This window comes from Copadichromis virginalis, linkage group LG11 (genome assembly GCF_057382275.1).
Source record: "Copadichromis virginalis isolate Kocher_CV1m ecotype Utaka linkage group LG11, C_Virginalis_male_GT1.1, whole genome shotgun sequence".
NCBI lineage: Eukaryota > Metazoa > Chordata > Actinopteri > Cichliformes > Cichlidae > Copadichromis > Copadichromis virginalis.
The window spans coordinates 31,694,604-31,716,222 of NC_140628.1; the positions used below are offsets into that span (position 1 = coordinate 31,694,604).

General features: G+C 40.0%; 1 protein-coding gene across 1 annotated transcript; it reads right to left on the reverse strand.

Moving 5' to 3' along the window:
- Positions 1-1,253: 1,253 nt before the first annotated feature.
- On the reverse strand, positions 1,254-13,010 carry tp53inp1 (tumor protein p53 inducible nuclear protein 1). Its single transcript, XM_085472024.1, has 4 exons — positions 12,787-13,010; positions 9,952-10,342; positions 5,935-6,469; positions 1,254-5,577 (listed from the first exon to the last, which is right to left on the reverse strand). The coding sequence occupies exons 2-4, from the start codon at positions 10,082-10,084 to the stop codon at positions 5,355-5,357; spliced, it is 891 nt and encodes a 296-aa protein (XP_085328150.1). The 5' UTR covers positions 10,085-10,342; positions 12,787-13,010; the 3' UTR covers positions 1,254-5,354.
- Positions 13,011-21,619: the final 8,609 nt, after the last annotated feature.

Here is a 21,619-nt window from a genome sequence, read left to right on the forward strand (position 1 = left end):
ATTGAATATTTATTGTGTATTTTAAAATCAGTTGGTAGCCTTTGTTCCAGGTCCTGGACAGCTGCTCCTCGTCAAGAAATGTGGTGGTTGTCTGTGAAAAGGAAAGGTTGTGATTGAGAGCAAATAAGGTTTACCAGTAAGGATAACTAATGCAAGTGTGTGTGAAAATCTAGAAATAAAGGTGGTGCAAAGAAGCAACTGTAAGACACAATTACTCACCTTTCTTTCTTGTGTCCTGTTCAGGGTGTTTGGGCAAATGTTTCCTTGGGGGTCCAGACACCATTTAAAGGTTCCGGGAGAGGCCATGGGTTAAGAGAGTGTGGCGTTTTTATAATAATGGGTTTGGTGTAAGGATAAAGTGTAAAATATGTATTCATATGAAAATGAAAAATGTATTTAGATATTTATTTATTTGAGTTGATTTATTGTATAATGTGGTGGAAGGTTGGGTTTGAGAACTCACCTGTTAATAGAATAATGGTTTAGCCTGCAACAGCTGAAAGTACTTAAGGCTGCTAGTTGCCATTAGATGGGTGGACTGTTTGGTGAGGAGAGCTGTCTGATAAAGAAATACCCCTTGTTCCACTATACTTGTCTTGGTCTGCCTCATTGTAAATCCAGCCACAAAAGGCTGCCCTGTAACAAGCAGTAAACCTCAGAGCAGGAGCAGCGGATCAGCTGATCACAGTCTGTACACTAAGAAAATCTACTAAAGCTCACAATCAAAACTATTGTGAGCTTTGAGTCTTTTCTCCACACTGAGCCACTACAACCAATGTAAGGGTTCCTCCACCTGATGAATCCACTTTAACCTTTGACTGTACTCATTTCCCTTTTTAGGTGCGGCATTAAAGTTACTCTCTACGATGTAGACAACAGAAAATAGAGCTACTTTAAAAAATGCACTCTTTTTTTCTTTGCTCGTGTTCTACATAATTGATTCAAGCTAAATAGATTCAATAGAATTAAAATTTAGACTGAAATACTTAAAGCTCTTGGTAATATGGTCATGTAGCAGATACTTGTAACATTATTTCAAAGGTGGATACAAGCATCAGTTTGTGCATTTTGTCCGTCTGATGCCACTAGTTTGAAAAAGACCACTTGTCAGCAGCTTCTTGTTCTGAGGCAATAGTGCTAACCACTGCACTCCCTAGAATATGAAGTTATCTTCTGCACTATTATGTGTTATTTCTGGCTTTTGGTTGTTGTGTTAATAAGCAAAACTGAGGCTAAAGACAAAGACAAGAAAATTGTGTATGAAAACATTTATTAGAGGCTAATAAGAGATCACATGTATTAACTATTACAGTGTGAAAACAGATGACCCCACTTTTAATTAGCTTTTTTTTGTTTCTGATGTCTGAGTGATCTGTCATACATCCAAAAGACAAAGGAAACCAGTTATGTTGATAAATAAAAAGGTAACCCTAAAAGTCCTACACCTTTTTTCTTTTTGGCAAAGTGCAGTATTATTCCAGTAAACTACACAGAAAAGCAAAAAATGACAAAACAATACAAAACAAACAAAAACCCAAAAAGTCTAACACTTAGTGGAAAAATGCCATAAAATATTCTTCACACTTACAAATAAAACAATAGGAGAAAAAAAGAGGTTTTGCTACATCATTCTGTCTGGTTTGTTGAGTCATTATAAAAGCTGTACAAGGACTGGGCGGATGGTGGTGGCGAGAGCATATGAGCTTCCTCGAATGATGCATAGTTGGTTTCTGATGTTTGTCTGTGTGTTTTAATTTATTATTACGTCCACTTAAAAAGTTAAACAAAAAGAAAAACAAGTTCAAGTTCTTCATTGATGCATTGTCATCATAACATTTCAACCTGGAAGGCACGTGATCCACAAATTTCAAGGCATTGAACAAAAAGCATTACAAATCCCTGTTAGATTAATGATGGAGAGATGAGCTGAGAACAGATACTTAAGAAAAAAAACAAAAGAACAAAAAAACAAATTAATCGTTTAAGGCTCCTGACAGCAGGAGGAACCTCCGATCCCTTCTGTCTTTAAGTTTCTCTTTTTCAAAAAATAAAATGACACAAAATAACATCGTTCGTGATTGCAAAACTCACTGCAGAGAGAGAGACATTCGAGAAAGGACAAGAAAAAAAAAAAGCTTGAAAACACAAGAGATCCACTCTACTACAGTTTACGATTATTTACAGCAAATAACAAAAATGCCTTACAGGGCTTTGTTAACAACGCTACCTTCCCAGAAACTCGACTAGAGACATTCAGTCAGGTTTACAAGGCGATTAGAAGACCACACTGCAACAGTTTCCATTAAAAATGACTGAATCTTTTCTCCTCCATAATATGTGTTCGTTCCACGCTGCATCTCCGTATCTTCAGAACAGGATCGGTTTCCAAAACATCATCGTTAGGCAAATTTACAGAGTTTAGTAAGTTTCTGTTGATGTGTGTAAGGAAATGAATTTTTTTTTTTAAGTTGATAAATAAGCAAAATGTGAAGTTATATGTAGAGTCCTTCACCTGTTCTTAAATTATTTACGAACATTAAAATGGTTGCCGATTTCTGCCAGACAAAAAAAAAAAAAAAAAAAAAAAAGGGTTTAAAACAGAAAAAAATTAAACATTTTGGAACAAATTTTCAGTTATAAAAAGTCACAGACTGAGTCAAATTTTCTGTTTAACATCAGACAAACATACATGCTCCAGAACTTTACTTTAAACCTGTTTACCCTATATATAGATTTAAATAGTCTTTTTTTGGCAGAAATTGTCTTCCATAGATTTTAGTCACTCTATAAGGTTGGTTATTTCTCAACTTTTGCAGTGTGGCGACTCGGCCTGGGCTCCGCTTATCCCTACAGCAGACACATTAAACCATTAAACAGTCTACCATTTTAGAGCACCGTAACCGAGAGCTGTTATCAAACACTCAAACAATTTTTTAAAAAAAGAAGACCAGTATAATAAAACTACGGAGAGATTAAAGATCGCTGCTACTTTTTTTTTGGTTTAAATATTTAACGAAATGTAACTACGTTAACATGGAAAAGAGAACAGTTAAAATAGCATAAGGTACATTTCTAAAACCATGTTAGGTACAGTTGAGCAAAATATATAAACATAGCTGAAAAAAACCAACAGTTTCTCTCCATCCTGATGGATTTCCAACAGCCAACTGACAGTGTCAGAGTTCATTTCACAGTCCCGGGACCAAAAGACGTTTCTGTGACACTAAACAAGAAGTTGATTATTTCTCACAAAGGTTTTCACAGAGGGAAAGCACGCAGGGACATAGCTGGAAAAGTCCGAGTACACACAAAGAATCATCAGCCGTCAAGTAAATCTGCATTTTCCTAAAGAGTAAAGGTGATTGGTTGTGACCCTGAGAAGTGGACTGCAGATTCATTTAAGAACAAAAACAAAACAGAAAAAAAGAAAGAAAATAATAATTATCCATTTTTCTTTTTTCCCCCACCATCATGACACTAACAAAACTCTACAACCATGCAACAGATTGCACACTATCATAACCAAACACACCTAAGCAAGAAACCATGGACGCATATATACCAACTTCATACTGATATGTAATTTGTTTTTTCTTTTCAAAAAATATTTTTGGAAGTTTTTTTTGTTTTACATATTTTTTAACATTTCTATTTATCTCAAAGCTACTGTTAAAACAAGGCGTTTAGTGATATTTAACCCAGTATTTTTCCCATTTTTTTCTTTTCTTTTTTTCTCCTTTAAAGAAATATCATGAAAAGTACTGAATTATAAAGTCAGAGGCAGGTTCAGCTGGAGCTGCAGGATGAGCAACATGGAAGTTTTTCACCTCTGGTGGTGCTGCAGAGCTCAAAAAGCAGGAACTTAAGGAAAAATACCCTTTAAAGGCTTTAATACAGCTGTGTTTTGCTTCACTGGCTTCATTTGTGGTGTTTTCGAAGCTTTTTAATAATCAGTCAAACACACACAGCATAAGGTTGGGTGAAGGGAACGAGTTTCTTCTGCAACCAAAGTGAATCACAGAGAGAACCGTAGCACAGAAACTAGAAATCTACGTCTGAAAGTACGAGAGCAGAAAATGGACTAACAGGCAAAGCAGCTACAGTACATAGTTAGGTTTGACTCAGACGTGATTCTAATTTTGCTGAAACTCTCTGTTTTCAGTTAACACACCCTCCAGTTTCACAGGAGAACCTTTGAATGCACGTGTTTAAGTCTGGCTGAAGCGTTTAGTATTAAAACATAACAGCAGGAACCATGTTTTTTATAAAAAGAAGAGAATTTGTATTGCACTTATAAAGAGGCTCAAAATGTTGCACTTTTCTTCTGTAATAAAGATGTTATAAAGCTTTAAACTTTCACCATCAAAAAGGCGTAATTATAATAAAGTCAGCTGTAATAAAGCAGAGCTTCTGTTCCTACAGTTGTTATGGACATACCCTGTTCTCCTCTAAAATGCAGGAAGTCACTCAAGACACAAACAGAGCATTTAGTACAGATCACTGATTATAAGCACGTGAGATTACATAAAGGGATTTTTTCCTTTAAACCCACCTAAACTTCATCCTCTAGTGTGAACAGCCCTTCACTGGTAACATATTGGGAACACTGCATTCCAATACTCCTGCATTGATTAAATGAAAACGTTGTCCGGCTGCACTGTCTATGTTCAAGTCATTTAGGATCTGAAATGTCTCCTACTGCCCTCAGTCAGTCCAAAAAGTTGCCTAGATGACCAGCAGTCTCACTGTGAGACCCTGAAGTGACACCACCAGACCATCCTGCCACACAGTGAACCTGCCGCTTAGTAAAGTGACCTACAGCATTGATTCTACACATTAAGGTGACGGTAAAGAAGAAGAAGAAGAAGAAAGAAAAGAAAGAGAAGTCATCATGACCTCTGTTTCTCTCTGTGATTGGACGTACAATGCTCTGAAGAAATAGAAGAAGAAATGGTCTTGTGAAAAGGGAGGGGAGGGGGGGTTAACTTTATGACCTTTACATATCCCTTCTTCTCAGTATCAATACATAGGAGGATGGAGGATGGATGAAGAGGAGTAGGACGCGGGGAGTGAAGTGAGGGAGGGAGAAAAAGTCTTCACTGGCCACATTACTGATATAAAAAGTCAACAGCCACCTTCCCGATTTCACCACCCATTAAGCTTTCAGGAGAAATTAGGTGTGAGGTGTGTAAGTGGTGGCTGATGCCGTAGTTAACTTGCTGCTGGTGTTTGTTTGTTGAGAAGATGAAAGAAAACGGAGATGAATGCTTGTGGGTGGCCAGTGTTACATTCCTGTACTGCTTAAAGTATTGAGGTTGATGATGATGATGATGATGAATAGTGATGAGGATGTCTCAGAAGTTGAGATGCCTCTGGCTGGGCTGGTGCAGGTGCATGGTGTTGGCTTTTGGGGGGCGGAGCAGGTTGAGGCGTCGCAGGGCCTTGCGGGACATGGGCTGGGTACGTTGGGTGGGGTTTCCCGGCCTTTGTTGCACAAGGCCGGCCTGAGCGGAGAGCGCCGCGGCGTAGCAGGAGGAGTGAAGACTGGAGCGCCGCTGTGAAACTGCCGCCTCTGGCCTGCAGGAGGCAGAAGTTTTCAGAAGAAGGCAGATTAGTTTTTAGCACAATGCAATAAGTAATTTAACAGCTGCTTCAGAACATGCATTGGTTTACTATTATATCCAATTATCAGGAGCATTTTTGAAGTATCTGCTACCTTGTGTGCTCTTTCAGTTAGTAGATTATTTTTTATTAAAATGTCTCAAAAAGCCTGTGACTGGATAAGTTAACACTAAAAACGGCTATTGCAAAGTTGGTGCCTTTGAAGTGTTGTCCATTTGGTACTTTTGGACATATTTATAAATATGTCCAAGCTTGAAATCTATTTTCCAATGATGATGAAATTTCTGTCCATGGACAGAGCCCAGATTTTACCTGTGGCGAGAGCCATCTGGTGTTCTTCTGGCCTTTTCCTTTCCACTTGAAGCTGTCAGGCTCGCGGTCATCTCATCGGATGAAAAGTTCAATTCTGGTTCATGTGAGCTTTGTGGCAGGGGGTCAAGGTTCAGTTGTGGGATGCTGTGGTGAGTGTAGACGGACATGCTGGGGTGTTCGATTAGCAGGTTCTCCAGAGGGCTGGGCTCCAGGACGATGGGAAAGGTGCTACGCCCAGTGAAGCAGGGTGGGGGGGTAAGAAACCAGCTCTCCTGCAGAGAGCGGGTGTCCACACGCAGAAACCCACTCTCATCATCTTCCTCGTCCTCATCTGGACCACCGTCCGGGTCGGTGTCAGCCGTTGAGTTGAGGGAGGTGCAGGAGGCGTAACGGACAGGGGGGATGCCCATGGGTGAGGGGATCATCACCAGCTCATCATCTTCTTCATCCTCCTCTGCCTCCACCTCCTCGTCTTCATCTTGGATGATGGTGGATCCCGAGTGGCCATCGTTACACTGGCTGGAGCCAGCTTCAGCTAAGGGGTGAGATGAAGGTGTCATTAATGGAATGAAAATAGTACTAGAGACGCATCAGATTTTATGTCTTATGAAAAAAGTAACACCTGTATCTGAAAAGTACCAAGTACTAGTCATTCCCCACATGCTCTTACAGGCAACTTTTACGGCAGAAAGAGTCATGTGAACAACCTGTTACAAAAACAGGCTTTTAAGGCTTAAACCTATTCATTATTAAGGCATGGCCGCTTTGACTGCAGCAGGTGTCTTCTACTGTGAGTCATCGAACTGCACCTCATGACAGTGTTTGTGCCTTTTTGAGCATCTTTAAAGCCATCGTCTGTCAAACAATAAGGCCTGTTTTGTATTGACCTTCCAGGAGGCGGTGGTGGTGAATGTCGTTAACTTGTAGAAGCTTGTTTCCACAACTAAAAACAGAAAAACTATTTTTTTAAAAACCCAATAAAAACATAAATCCATTTTTAAAAATAACTTTGGGTCATTATCTCAAAATTTGGACTTTGACTAACTTGAAATGTTATTTTCTCATTTTTGAGTTATTTTCACAGAAGTTTGAGGTAATAAATCAAAATTTTAAAATACCAAACTCGAAGTTTTGAAATAATAACCCAAAACTTTGGTTTATGTTTTTTTTTTTGAGTGGTGGAAAAAGTTCGTCCCTTAAACTTAAAATACATTGGTTATACACAAACCAGTGAAAAGAGATTCAAAAATAGGCGTCCCTCTCTTTACAGCATATCTTTGTAAACATGTTCTGCGCCCTACTTTTCTAAAATGTTTCTCTATGAGGTCTCGAACCATTTGGTTTACAGACATCATAAATCCAAACTCCTTTATGCAACAGGTCATTTACTGTTCCAGCTGTTGTTTTGATTTTAAAGTAAAACGCCTGTGTAATGTCATCAGTGTACCAGCAGGCGGCACTGTGGCTTGGCCACGCAGCAGAAGGGAACCTGCCAGATGTAAACAATAATTTTCTGGAAGCTGATCAGCCAAACAGCTGCAAGCAGGCTGACAGCCTGACAGCTCAACATTGCATGCCCAATGAACCGCACGCACGCATGTTTCTGTTTGAATTTGCAAAAATGTCTGTCTGCTGTTAACCCCAGGGAGAGCAACTTAAGCTCTCTCTACAAGAAGCAGCATACACAACCACTGCTCGTTCCTTTGCACATAAATCATCGTGTGCAGCGAGCACGCATACATCCTGCCCTGCTAGCTATCTTATGCAAAACTGGAGGCTTGCCAAAAGCTGCGGGTCGGGCTCTTGTTTTGATCCAGCCACAGCTTCTAATGATTCACAGAGAAACAGGAAGTTGTGAGGTGGAAGGCCAACATGATCTCAAGCTTGCAGACTGGATGTTAAAAATAACTTTGTGTCAACACAGCAGACATCTCTGCTCGTTTTCAGTTTTCTTTAAGGATGGGGACTTACTTTTGTAAAGAACATGATTATTAGAATGTTTTAGTGGTCATCAAACACACAGGAGGAAGATAAAGGTTTTTTGACCTCCACCCTTCTCCTCTGACCTCAGTGCTCTCACCCGTTTACTGTGAGAGCAGTGTTTAAAGCTCAATTTCTACACGTGACATTAACACCGCCCTGTGGCTCTGACTCCCTGGAGTTCACAGAGGAGTCCTTGTTTACCCACAACAGGCCAGAGAGGTTGCAGGGTGCTGACTCAGTTCGCAGCAGCTGATCTTCTCACTTTATCCTCTCAGCAGCAGTGGGACAGCTCCCACTGTCCGAGCCCCATCAGCTGCTGATCTCTTCCTGCGGAGGCTGCAGGCGTTTGCAAACACAGCAGCTCACGGTATGCAGTGTCAACTAGACAACAGGTCTCCAGCTCTAGAATGGGGTGCATGTAGTGTTTTGTACACTTGGGCTCACTGTACATTGGGTTAATGAGGTCAGTCCAGATTATGAAAGGACCAGCTGATCCCCCACATAACCCTGTCTCCTCCATGAACCACAAAGGCTCAGAGCATGCAGAGCATCAGCAGAGCAAACAGACAGCATCACCTTTAACCAGACTTCTTCAGCTCCTGGCCTCATTCAACCACATTTGCAACGTTCAAGCCATACTTTCTTATAACATTATTACTTCTTACTCATTTCTGACACTGTGTGTGGCACATTCATGAGCCTGTATTCACACTTGATAATATGCATGAGTGATGACAGGCCATAAAAACCTCTTTTTTTTAAATATTGCTCTTGACATGCTTACTTATGTGATAAAACCCAAACACAATTCTTTCACCACACAGATCTAAGAGCACAAATGTTTGTAATAGAATAAATAATAGGTCCCCCTTAAATCAGCTCTAGCCAGAGCTGGTGAGAAACCTGACAGAAAATGTCAACAAAACATTGAGTCACAAATACACTGAGCTTCTATCAGCCTTGTACAAAACATAGCATGGTGTATCTTTGTGATGGAGACACGGATATGATGTAGCCAGGTGTTTTTATAGTGGAGGGATGTTTGAGGAAACTTTCTGCCCATACATGTTTACCTCCTGGAAGCACTGGGACCTATTTTTACCTCATCTGGTTCTCCAGACACTTTTGTTTGACCTGTTTGCAGGTTGACTTGCCCATAAACTGCCTGACATCCAACCTCTTCACCCCCTCCAGCTTGAAGTGAGTCAGACAGCCTCTCGTTCTCACCAGCCCTCGTGCCAGAAATATTCACACGGTTATGGAATTTTGGGAGGGGGGGTCAATTCAAGTTAAGACCCACTGTGGGTTAACACCAAACCAAAGCTGTGCCAAGAATCATCCAGAGCCATTTGGGAGTCACTGCAGTGTGTCATGTTTCTGCATACAGTGTGTGGGTGGGTGACTTGTTGAACTCTTCTGTGTCGTGTCGTGTCTGTTTTGACTGGAATCTTTTTATGGTCTCAGACTGCACTGGAAACTTGGCATGGTTTTTACCTGCCATTACAAAACTCTAAAGTTATACACTGTCTTTCTAGCTGGTTGCTCCATGTTGGATTAGCTCAGTAGCCTTTCCTGAACTCACAGTCTTCATCAGGGGGTGGATTTTGCTCTAATCTTCCTTAAACTGATTGACTTTTTTTTTACTTTTGGCATATATGCATGGCATTTAACACTTGCTATGCATATATCTGAAGTGTGTGTGTGTGTGTTTCTAATTTGTTTACCTATTTAACCCAAAGTTTTCACATATGCCATATAATGAAAGGCTGGATAAAACATTTCTGCTTGAGCCCTTTGTTCCTCAGTGTCCTCCTGTTAGAGTCAGCTTTCATTTCATAGTTTAGTTTACAGTGTTTTGAGAACAAAAATGCATTGTCTGACAGCTGAACAAGTGAAGCAAGTCTCAAAGTCGTTCTAAAATCACTGCTGCGTGTCAAAATGTTTATTTACCTTCTACTTTATGGTACTAATGCAAGGTGTTGGCTGATTACAGATTCTGAACCATTAACTGGTTCTTGTGAGAATCAGACTTACTCAGGTAGTTGACCAGGATCCAGTCTTCATCCTCCTCCTCTGTCTCCTCCACTTTGCCGTCCCCAGGTCTGCTGCCTCGACTCACCTCCTCCACATCGTCCCCAAAGAGAGCACTGGCGAACCTCTGGAACATCCTGAGATGTCCTGCAGGGGCGTGAGGATGAGGGAGGGGTCGGGGGAGGCGCGTGGCTCTGGGCGACGGCAGGGAGGTGTTGCGGTCGTTTTGGTCATCAGCTGCGGGGTTCACAGCAGGGGGAAGGCTCCGTAAAGGTGCTAAAGTGCATCAATAAGTTGTGGTCATAGATCATCTGAGGGCCAGCAGGCGCAGGCTGGACATCGCTCAACGTCAGGATCGCTTCAGTGAGTGCAAAAGTCTTCAAAAAAAAAAGCCCTGAGAGGCAGAGAAACATGAGGATTCGGTTATAAACATTTACAGGTGCTGGTTTTACACACAAGGCCTCACATCCCCATCCCTCATTAAAGATGTTAGGACAGAGCCTGAAAACACACCAGGGCTTCCCAGAGAAATGGTTTAAACACAAACACACACACACACAAGAACGACTTTAATGACAAGCCTGTTAGTATTCGCCTCTAGCTGCACAAATTTCCGGGATGGATTAATTTCCTGTCAGACTTGATGGTCATGAGCAGCAGCTGCAGTTTCTTCAGTTATTGATCTGAAGGAAACGAGCGGAGAAAAAAGATGTCCTGTCTGTGTTTAATTCACGTGCAAATAAAGGATCTGCTGTGCTCAGAGGATGTACAGACACAGCTGGCTGGCAGCCTGTTTGTTGGCCTAACTACAGCCTTTCACATGAGGAAAGTAGAAAGAAATGAAAAGTCACAAGTGTCACTGTCACCCTACAGCTGCTGTGTAAATGGAACCCACTGGCACGATATTAGCAGATTGAAGCCAAGTGTACTCCCCCCCCCACCCACCCCTTATTTTGGCCTTCACTCTACAAATTCAGGTTTCTGTAATATGTCCAAATGAACTCTTTTACTGTCCAACATGATAGCCCTATAGAGTTTACTTATGGCTAAACAAACAAACGATGGTGCAAGATGCAAATGTATCATCTATAAGACTTCCATTACATGTAAATTAGATGTAAACTGAAGAAAATGTGGCAAATATGATAAGCAATTTCATCATACTTCATGTATAGGTGTGTCAGGCAACACATGAACACTGCATTAACAGGTGCAGTAGCTCAACTGTTGTAATAACAGCCTTATCTTACATCATTCACAACCTAATCATTTGTTATGAGTAACGAGCTCTCTCAGTGGATAAGTGACATTTTAATTTCATATATCTGTTGGCACTTTTTTCTGCTTACGCAAAATGACTCACGATAAGTTATGGTTTATCCACGAACACTTAAACATCTAGTTACAATAACGGTAATCACCGGTAGGAGGCGGAAACAAAACACGGCACTGGATAAAAACACTTAAATTCTCATCAGGAGCAAACAAGCCCAGATATCCGATTTTTTTCTCCCTACCCTTGAAGGCGCATTGCCTCTGGCTGTGTTGCGTTTAATTACCTCTCGTATTTTCCGGCACATAGCGAATAAAAAGCGCTCTTCTTTTCAAGAACAATCTAACCCCGCCTCTGTAAACATCGAACAGCTGTGAGGGACAGAAAACGCTTCTGACTGACTCACTGTCTCACACCGACAACAGCAGGCTGATAATCTGCAGCACCTGTTTCTCATTCCCCCTGCTCACCCTCCTGCCCCTCCTAGGGCAGGTCATTTCAGGATAGGCCTAAATCATTTACACGACTTTATTCCTGTTATTATAATAATAACCATACACAAAGAAAAGCTCTCCCGGGCTTGGTTAATGCCTGATTAATGTTGTTAAACGGGTCACTGAACGTCAGCGCAATTGATGCATCTATTACATCAGATCGCGCTTTGTTTGGGTGTTGAGTGCGAAACGGGCTGTAAAAGAAAGATGGGCTGTTGCATGGTGTTTAAATCGGATGTCTATACAGTATGCAGTCTGCGGGATTAAGAATAAACCCATAAAGTGGGATTCAGTGGAGGATAAAATACAGATTACCCACGTTTTAGCTGGCAAACAAGAGTTAATACACAGCTAAACTCAAAGGGCGCACGCTTTTATCCTCACCTTAGATGATTTCTGTAGAAAATAGTTAAGATTGTTTGGGGAACCCATCTTATTTCGCGCACCCCCCCCCCCCCCCCCCCCCAAAAAAGAAAAAAAGATTCTTATTGACTTTACGGGACAAAAGCAGCAAATAGTCATTACCGAAAGGAATACTTGACACCTCTGCTTGATAAAAGACCAATTACCAAGTTAAGTTTGTTCTCAATGGAGTGATCGAAGCGCTAATGTGATTTGGCGTCCAGACTGTGGGGGGATAAAGGCTGAAGTGATTCGGTAATAATGTGGAGCTACAGCTCCCTAAGAGTGTTGGCCGGTTTCGATGGTTATACAAGGAAAGAAGGAGGAGGAGGCTGTAATTCTACCCGCACAGTGCTGGACCGCATATTCACTTTAACTTTTATCTCCGTATGATATGATATCAAATATTTTCCCAAAATAAACTTACTCCAGTCCAAGTCGAGCAAAGGCAGAAAGCTGTGCAGAGCCACAGCAACCAAAGCCACCGGCAGAGAAAGCCGAATAAAACGCACAGTTAAGGCTTAATAATGGAGCATAGCTTCTTAATTGCTGTATATCTACCAAAACACCAAGTGCCTCTCCTGTTATGTGCATGCAATTTATATATAATACCGAAATCAGAGGCTTTGGGGCCGGGTATATTCACCGAGATGAAAACAAAGAGCTCACCTGCGGCAGAAGGAGGAGGTGTAAACGAGTCCAAACCGTGATTAAAATCCTTAAAAATGAGGTAGATGCGTTACTTTTCGAAAAATAGAAAAACTTGAGGTTTCTTCGCGGAAGAAATAAAATATAAAAACGTTACTTTAAGGACTGCACATCAGGAGTCACAGTGCGGCGTTTCTTTTCAGTCCCGTTTCCTCCTCGAGCCCCCGACTGCGCCTTCTTTTGTTGTTGTTGTGGAGCTCAACAGCTGATCGGCCGTGACGTCGTTAAGGACCACCTCTCTGCGGGAGGAGCCAACCGGAGCCCTCGAGGGGCCAATCAAATGCGCGTTAAGGGCAGTCACTAACCCACGTGACTCCCTCCTCCCTCTCCTAAGGAAAAAGAAAGGGACATGACTGGACAAAGCGCTCAGCTGAGCAAGACTATAGTTTGTTTCTTTCCCCCAAAACAAGTTAATGTTACATAACAGAGCAGATATCCGGGTCCAGCCGCTGGGTTTCCTGTTTTCTAACCGTTCAAACACCCCCTTAGAGTCATCAGATTTACAATTTTATTAAAATACGATTACACAGCGAGGTTTGAATAAAGTTTTCATCATTTACTTTAGAGTTAAGAATGATTTCATTAGTTTTGACATTTAGACATAAATAGAGCATACTACACAAGTTTTGGGGCTTTTTGTAAGTAATATGAGTATCTGTGACGTTTACAGTAGAGTAACTGTTTTTGCTTTAAGATTAAGAAAAAAAAATGCTACAGCAGCACTTAATATTTAAAAGTTTAAAAGCCAAAAACGGTTGATGTGCTTCCACATTATATTTGTCCCCTTCCAGTTTCAGCATAAAAGAAATGCAAAAATCCAGTAAAGATCAGTGTTGTGCTCAGCAGTCTCAATCCTCAGAAATGCAAAATGAGAAAATGCAGCCCTCCCCCATGTTTCACACTTCATCCTCTTATCACCCTCCCTGCACCCAACCGAAGAAGTGGAGGAAGGGCCATCAGTTCCAAATAAAAGGCCTTAAAGATACACTTGGATATCTTCACTGGTCTTTAGCTACAGCTGTAAAGTCGATACTCTTATGTTCAAACTGCACACTATGTTTTATTCTAGGCTTGGTAATAACAGATACTATGAACAACAACCAACAGTTGTTGGATTTAGACATGTCAAGAGTACATGGTATGCTGGATTTGTCTTCATGTTTAGATGAATGAAATTCTTCAGTGTGGCCTGCACTGTACTGTTTTCCATTTAAACTGAATACTTTCCCACTGATTCACTGACCCGTTTTTACAGAGAGCAGCAGCCCAATAAACATAATGTCGCCATTCTAATAACGGTTTTATTAACAGTTAACGTTTAACTAATTTACTCGTGCTGTATTAACCTTTAAAACTGGATTAATACCACTCTTTCTGAACAGCTGTCATAGGTATCCACTGCAGTTTCCAAGACACCACATCAAGTATCAGGGAATCAGATGAGTTTTATGTTAACATGAATTTAGTAAGAAGGACAAATATGCTGCACCTCTTCCTAATTTTCACTATTTATAAGCTTCTGACTCGCATGCTTGGCTCCAAATTCAAAATCATGTTAACAGGATGGAGATAACATCAGTTTTGGGGTTTTTTGGTCAGCAGCAGGCTTAATAGGATCCACCTTCGGAAGGGTGGAAGTAGGAAACCTAGCCTTCACCCCTTCCCCTTTTTAAAAATCTCATCCTCCCATTGCCCTGCACACGACCCACACTGTGGAGGAAGGGCCATCAGGCCAGACAAAAGGCCTCCAGGAAGTTGTGTTATTCTTCATCTCGAACCACCAGTATGTTCTGTTCTTTATCTCCAGCTATAAAGTTGTTTTATGAAGATGTTATGGTGTTCAAAGTACTGACAATTTTTTTTCTCATAAATGCTAGTATACATAAGGTGAACATAAACATGTAGGTCTAACTGTATAACACGCTATAATGCAATTGTAGATAAGATAAAAGTGGTCTGTCAACTAGTATTTTCTATTGTGGACACCAGCAAGTGCAGGTAGCTTTATAAACAGATAATCAGTGGAAAGTACTCGCTTTTAAAAATGTCCTCATATTAGTACATTATGGGATATTGCTCACATCAATTGTCACGGTGGTCATAAATGCCAACGATAGGGACACGAGGGCTTTTTTAGAGCAGGACATTTAAAAAACATAATGATGAAAACAATACCACGAATGAAATCACATCAAATATGAAAGACTTAAAGACAATGATTCTCTTTTAAAAGAACTTTGTTCGTGTTTGTTTTTTAACAGAATTGGAACACAACATGTTCCCTTTTATCAGAAATGATTACAGGCATTTTGATGGTGACTGTATTTCTTTGTACAATGATTGTAGTACTTTAGATAATGTAGACAAAACAACTTGTCATTCCTTTCGAACACGCATAATACTTAAATTTTACATGTGGAATAAAAACACTTAATAGGGAAAAACCACAGACTGTATATAAAAGATTTACTTAGCCCTCTTGATGGTATCCATTAAGGTTTCGTAGTCATGTAACCACTAACCACATGGCATTAACTTTTCCTCCATTTTGGGCGTGTTGACAATTGTGGTGATAATGTAGGCTTAAGTGAATAAGGCCCAGTGTCACAGGCCTACAGACATGTCCAAAGCCATCTGACAAACACTGAGAAATCACCGTCTGCTTGGCAAAAACCTCCTTGTGATTGCGTTGGTTAACAGCAGATTGCCCCAGTCACCTTTAGTTTGCATGAAATACAGCGACTTCTTTATAAACACTCACCAGCTACTCTGTGAGCTGTAATAAAGGAATGAAAGCAGGTAGCAGGCTGTAAACATCCTTATTAATTGTACTACGTTGGGTATTTTAATACGTAACTCTATGGGGATTGATTCATTCTTGTAGCCAGCCTCAGCTGGCTGTGAGAGCAACTGGACTTGTGTCGGCTGTGGTTTGGCACAAATATCAAATAAGACTACAACACATGGCGCTGTTAGGTAGCTTGATAGCATTAGTGCCACCTAATTAACTGAAAACGTATTCCTCCCGGTCGGTGGTACCTCCACATAGCCAGTGTTGACTTTAACTAAGAAGTCGGATATCAGAACTCAGAATGACGTCACTTTTGAGTTGAGTGCATTCCAGATGTAAAGTCAGAAAAACAATGAAAAACAGGATTCATTTTGCTTCTTAGCATAATAGAAAAATGTGTGTATCGCTAACAATGCAGCACAATGCTTGTTTTTTTGCTCTGCAGGACATTCATGGATAAAGCCTGATCAGTGGTCTATGCATAGCATATTTAGCGAGTCAAAAAAACACAACAGTGGCAGCACAGATTTAAAGTTCACAGCTTTACTTCTGTTTACCTTCAATCCTGCCATATTGGATTGTTAACTCGTTAACTAATAGTTTTTACCATTATTAGTACACAGCCCAGGTAATAGTGCACTTTGGAACACTCAAAATAGCAAATATTGAAGTATGCAACTTGACATACAGCACGAGGCTCACTGCAGTCTTTATGAATAGATGTTTCCCTTTGAAATGTCCCATTAAATTTTTACCTTTTAGTATTTTCCTTCCGATCCATATGTTATATTTTCAAATCTTTTTACTAAATATTTACACTTGATGTTCATGCTTTTGTTTTTGAGGTTTTTGTAATATTGACTAGCTTAAGTTCCTCTCTTTTGTTCTCCCTCCAGCTGCTTTCTCTATTTTTCCTCCAAATGTGGAAAGTTTGAGTTTCAAAGTTGATTCATTGACTGTTAGATGTTACAGGGTTGGAATGCTACTGAGTATATTTACTCTTCTTACGTAATTTTAGACTGTTGTTCTTCACATATTTCTTCTACATTTCAGAACCCAACATGACACTCTTTAACTTTATTGAACACATCTGGCTACTTAGAATTCTTTAAAACCATGGAGTTTAATCAACTTGTGAAACACATAAGGGATCACTGGTTGTGCTGTCACTTTGTGCAGTCTTTTTGGATGTATTTTGAGTATAATTTGTTTTCCCTAATCTTGCTTTGTCTACCTGGCATTTTCTTTTTCTTCTCCCTATAGCTGTTTTCTATCTTTTTTTGTATTTCACTCATCCTTTGTGTGGCTTTGTGCGTCCCTTTGAGTGCTTTATGTCTGTTTGAGCTTGTTTTGTGAGTTTTTGTCATTATTTTTTGCGATTTGGCAGTGGCTTATGGGTCACTGAGGTTGTTTTGCTCCCTGTTGGGATCACTGTGTCTCCTTGTGGTCATTTTGTGCATCTTTGTGCAATTTTAGTTAGTTTTGAACTCTTTATAGTCAAATTGTAGCTCTCCGGATGAGTTACTTTTCAATAACAATTGTTAGGACTCACTTTAAGTGGACTCTCTGGTCCAGAGCCACCAATCCTAGCAGTATGCCTGACTTTTCTACAGCCGTCAACATCCACACAGAAGAAATGTGATTGGTTCAAGCAAACAGAACAGAAATTCCAGTGGAACATCCATGTCGAAAAAACATACAGGGACGCAGAACATAGGACCAACGTGTTAGCCTACCATGTTTTTCCATTTCCCAAAACACAAGGACGCACCTGTACCACTCTGACAACACAACGCTGATAAGATGTCCTCAACTGCTCTGTTTTATTTTTCTTTCTGAACTATTACATCACAGCTGCTGCATCCTCCCAATATAACGTCCATAATGCTAACTTGCATCATAAAACTAGAAGCATTCTTGGTATTGAAAGGACAGACAAAACGAATGTAGTGACATCAACCTGTTACAGGATTGTTAAATAAATACATTACAATGTTTGACTTGACTGAAACAATAGCATTATCTTTCTTTAATTTCTAAGTCTTATTGCTGTTTTCAACAGAACTCAGTGCCACAGAGTTTTATTGTTGTTGTGTAGAAACTCTTAATCAGTAAGCTATTCTGTGTGACTTGTTCCTTCATTATCACAAAAACACACACAGTTGACTTGACCACATACTCGATTCCCTGCTACCCCAAAAACACATACCAGAGGACCAAATTTTCTAAAAGCAGTTCCAAAAAATATGCTCTAAACTCTTCTATAATGACAAGCTTGTTTGGGAAGTTCCCGAGTCTTTTTTGAATTAAACCTCAACACTTGAGAGGTAGTGAGACATGAACTGACACTTGAAAAAGGAGAGTGGGTGTGTGGATGATGAGCTAATTCAGGTACTCACTGTCTTTTAAATTAAGGCTTGTTCCCTGCTTACGAACACTTGTTTGTTCACTTAAGCTGTTTCTTATTAACAAATACTACGGGACTAATGAGGCATATTCTCTGTCCTGTGGGTGTGTGTGTGTGTGTTTGCATTACCTGCACAGTGGGGACATATGTACACCTATTTTCATACAAACAAAAAAGATCTCAAAACTTAAATGGCTAAGATTTAGTCGTGGTTTAAGGTTATGATAAGATGAGGGTAAGATTAGATGCAGGTTAGACTTACTAAGGAATGTCATGTGGAGTGACGCAAACCCTGGTATGTGTAAGTAAACAGGAGTGTCATGAACCAAATGTCCGCTTGCCAACATAAGTACTGTGTGTGTTACACTACGCATTCATCCATCACAACAATGCACAGTCGCCGTCCTTCTGCTGCGGCTTTATGTAATCGAGCTAATGTTCACTGTCTGTGTTGCACAATTCTGTCCTCGGCGAGCAGACGGCAGAGGTCAATGACTTTGTTTTGATGTCATTCAAGACACACTGAGTAACGTATATGCTGCACAGTGATCACAGGAACCTACCAGAACCTGTTTGTCCTCATACTAAAGTGATACTTGCTGCAGCTTTGAAAGGTGACCGTAAAGAATTCAGTTTGCTCCAGGGATTCCAGCAGTGGTGAGTGTTAAGGTGGAGCAAGGGTATCAAAGTATTTCTAAAACATCCGGACTCGTAAAACTATTGAGAGACCCATGGGGAAAAGACTGTAATGAACTCAGTAATGATTAAACTGTGATGTCATATTTGTAATTCATGTTGGCTAACATGACATAAGTAACGTGTAACAATAATTGAATGCAAAATGTGTTTTCTTAGCATGCGTGTGGATGTTTTCATATTAATGTGCAGTTTTTATGCATATGTATATTTACATGCACGGGCATTCATAGTTTATGTGTACATGTAAGAAAGAATGTGTTTTTTAGGATAGGTGTGTTAATTTAGTCCGATCCTAACATCAAGTGTAGAGCAAGATTTTGTTTGTGCTTTTTTCCTTCTTATGTTTTCCTTGACTGCGTATTTTATTTAATCGTATTAACAATAAAATGATTGAAAAATAGTTCTTGCAGTAAGTGATGTACAAACACCTTGAGTAAATCTAACTGGTCCCTTGTCATTAATGTATCTAAGGAGATGTTAAACGTTTCCATGTGTGGCATAAGCAAAGGTATAATCCTAAAGAACCAACATTAGAACATTATATATCCAACTTGGAATTTATGAAAGACATGGTATCATTTGAGACATTGTGATCTTGATAAATTTCAAAATATGTAATTATGTTTTATTTTCCTTGATAAATCTATAACTAACTCTTATCTGTAAATAAAGGTGCAGTCTCAGAATTGAAACTACGAGGAAATGCTTAAACTCTATACAAGTTGCAGAAGAAGACCAGTTGTATAGACGTTTAGGAGAACATTTCTTTATCAGCGATCTCAATAAATACTTTTCTGATTGGTTTATGGTCTAGGTTGCTAGTTTCAAGTGTCACGCAATACAGCATCATATTAATTTAGTATATTATGGTCATAAGCAGGGAATGTGTCACAGAGCAGGCCACTTTGTGATTGACAAGCCACTACCATATGAGTGTTGTTCTCAGTCAGGTCCACCCCTTGCTTGCGACATAAGCTTTCAACAGTCAAGATGGCACAAATGGTCGAAAGCATCAACCCAATAAGCGATGTCCCTGTGGCCACATCCATCTTTTATAAACAGTGTGAACTTAAATCAAATTTAACATTTTATCAAAACAGTTCTTGTTTTACATCTGCAACGCCGAAAGAAGTAAACGCGCCCTCTCAGCATGTTTTCAGTATCATCTCCATGTTGACTGTTGCTATGGGGACAAGCCGTCTGTCTGTTGATTTGCACTTTAGATTCATGACGTACAGATGCAGAGAGGAATGTGGGCCCGGCTGGGAGTAGCACACTGACCTCTGAGGCATCAGAGGTCACAGCTTCACAACTAACGACGATCAATGACAACTTCTACTTTATCTTACAAAAATGTAGTAGTAAAGCTTTCAAACATAATATTTCTAAGTTCCTGTGGTTTAAAAATGGAGGGCTTTAGATTTTGAATAGATACAGTTTTCTGCAGATATTTCACAAATTTATTATTTGTCCCTCAAACAAGACTCTTTAGCAACTCTTTTGTATTTCTAAAGACTGTAATCAGAGACACTAATTGCATCTTACAATGATCACAGTGACAAAAGAGTGAATATAGCTGTATCTGATTTCATATTCCATTATTCTGATTTGTAGATGCCCATAAAAGCTGCACAAATGCACAAAGGTATTTGACCCACTTGAGGGTCCACAAAAGAACTTGTATGAAAAACACATTGCTCAAAGTCTGCACTGAAAATGATGTATCGTAAGTGACTACAGTAAATCCTTCTAGAGGGATGCGAGCTATACTCTCTAAATGTGTTGTGTACATTAGTCAGGGCTGTTGTGTGTTTTATTGGGCCTGCTATTTAAGGGATCAGCTGATTCTGGCCATGTAGGGTATACAGACAGAGGAGAGGACTATACTGCAGTAATTGTCTGAGATGTGTCCACTCTGAATGCATGAATAAGCAATGAATTCAAAATGCTGCTTGTTATCAACAAGGAAATTAAAAGCCTACAGGACCTGAGCGTTCGAGCTGTTGATAGATGGGGCGGATTATCACTCGAACTCGTTATAACCTTTACATGCAAGACCACAAACACAAACATGTATCCACACCCAGTGGAAAAATGCTGCTTTAGAATTCCGACAAGGGTTTGATGTGCTGGTATCAGAAACACATTGTGCAGATGGTTAACTTTGCAGTAAAGGAAAAGGTCCCTCCCATAGTTTCTTCAGAATAGAAAGCTTGAAAGCTGTTTTAATATAAACATCTGAAAAGCTGAAAGGTGACATCCTCCTCTTGAGTTGCATCAGCTGAGCTGAGCAGACTAAGGGGCGGGACAAGGTGCTGAGAACCAGCAGGCCATTGGCTCTTAATGCCCCTTTTCTGCTGGCTGCAGCTCCAGTCCTGCTGCTCATAAAGTGAGTTAATAATAGTGGTGAAGTTATAAAACACAGACAGTTTCCTTTCTGTTTTAGGAAATTGCAGGAAGAACATGAGTCACAGCTTGGGAAAAAGAGTTTGACTGCATGTAAAAAAGCAATGCAACTGTACACAATGACACTATGGTTTAATATTTTGCAAGACAGCATTAAAGGTTATTCAAATGTTGAAAAAAGTTAAGGAAGAAGCATTTAAATACTTCAGAAACATTACTGAACAGGTTAAAAAAAAAAAAGGCATAAATGCATGTGAGTTTTTAAATTAGGTAAATGTGTTGATGAGTTGTTGTGTTGTAGAGGTGCGGACACTTAAATCCTCTTTTATACATGAATATATTTACTCACTAATGACCAAGCAGCATTTTCTGGCTTCATTTTAAAATGACTTTATAGAAGACACAAATAGCAGACACTTTTGAATGACTTATACATTTCCTCATTTAATTGAATGATAATATTAACTCATTCACTGCCAGCCATTGGCAGT

Coding starts and splice junctions, on each gene's coding strand:
- tp53inp1 (XM_085472024.1), bottom strand. CDS start 10,084: ATGTTCCAGAGGTTCGCCAGTGCTCTCTTTGGGGACGATGTGGAGGAG. Junction 6,470..9,951: donor GATCCTGGTCAACTACCTGA/GTAAGTCTGATT, acceptor CTCACCCCTTAG/CTGAAGCTGGCTCCAGCCAG. Junction 5,578..5,934: donor CCAGATGGCTCTCGCCACAG/GTAAAATCTGGG, acceptor TGCCTCCTGCAG/GCCAGAGGCGGCAGTTTCAC.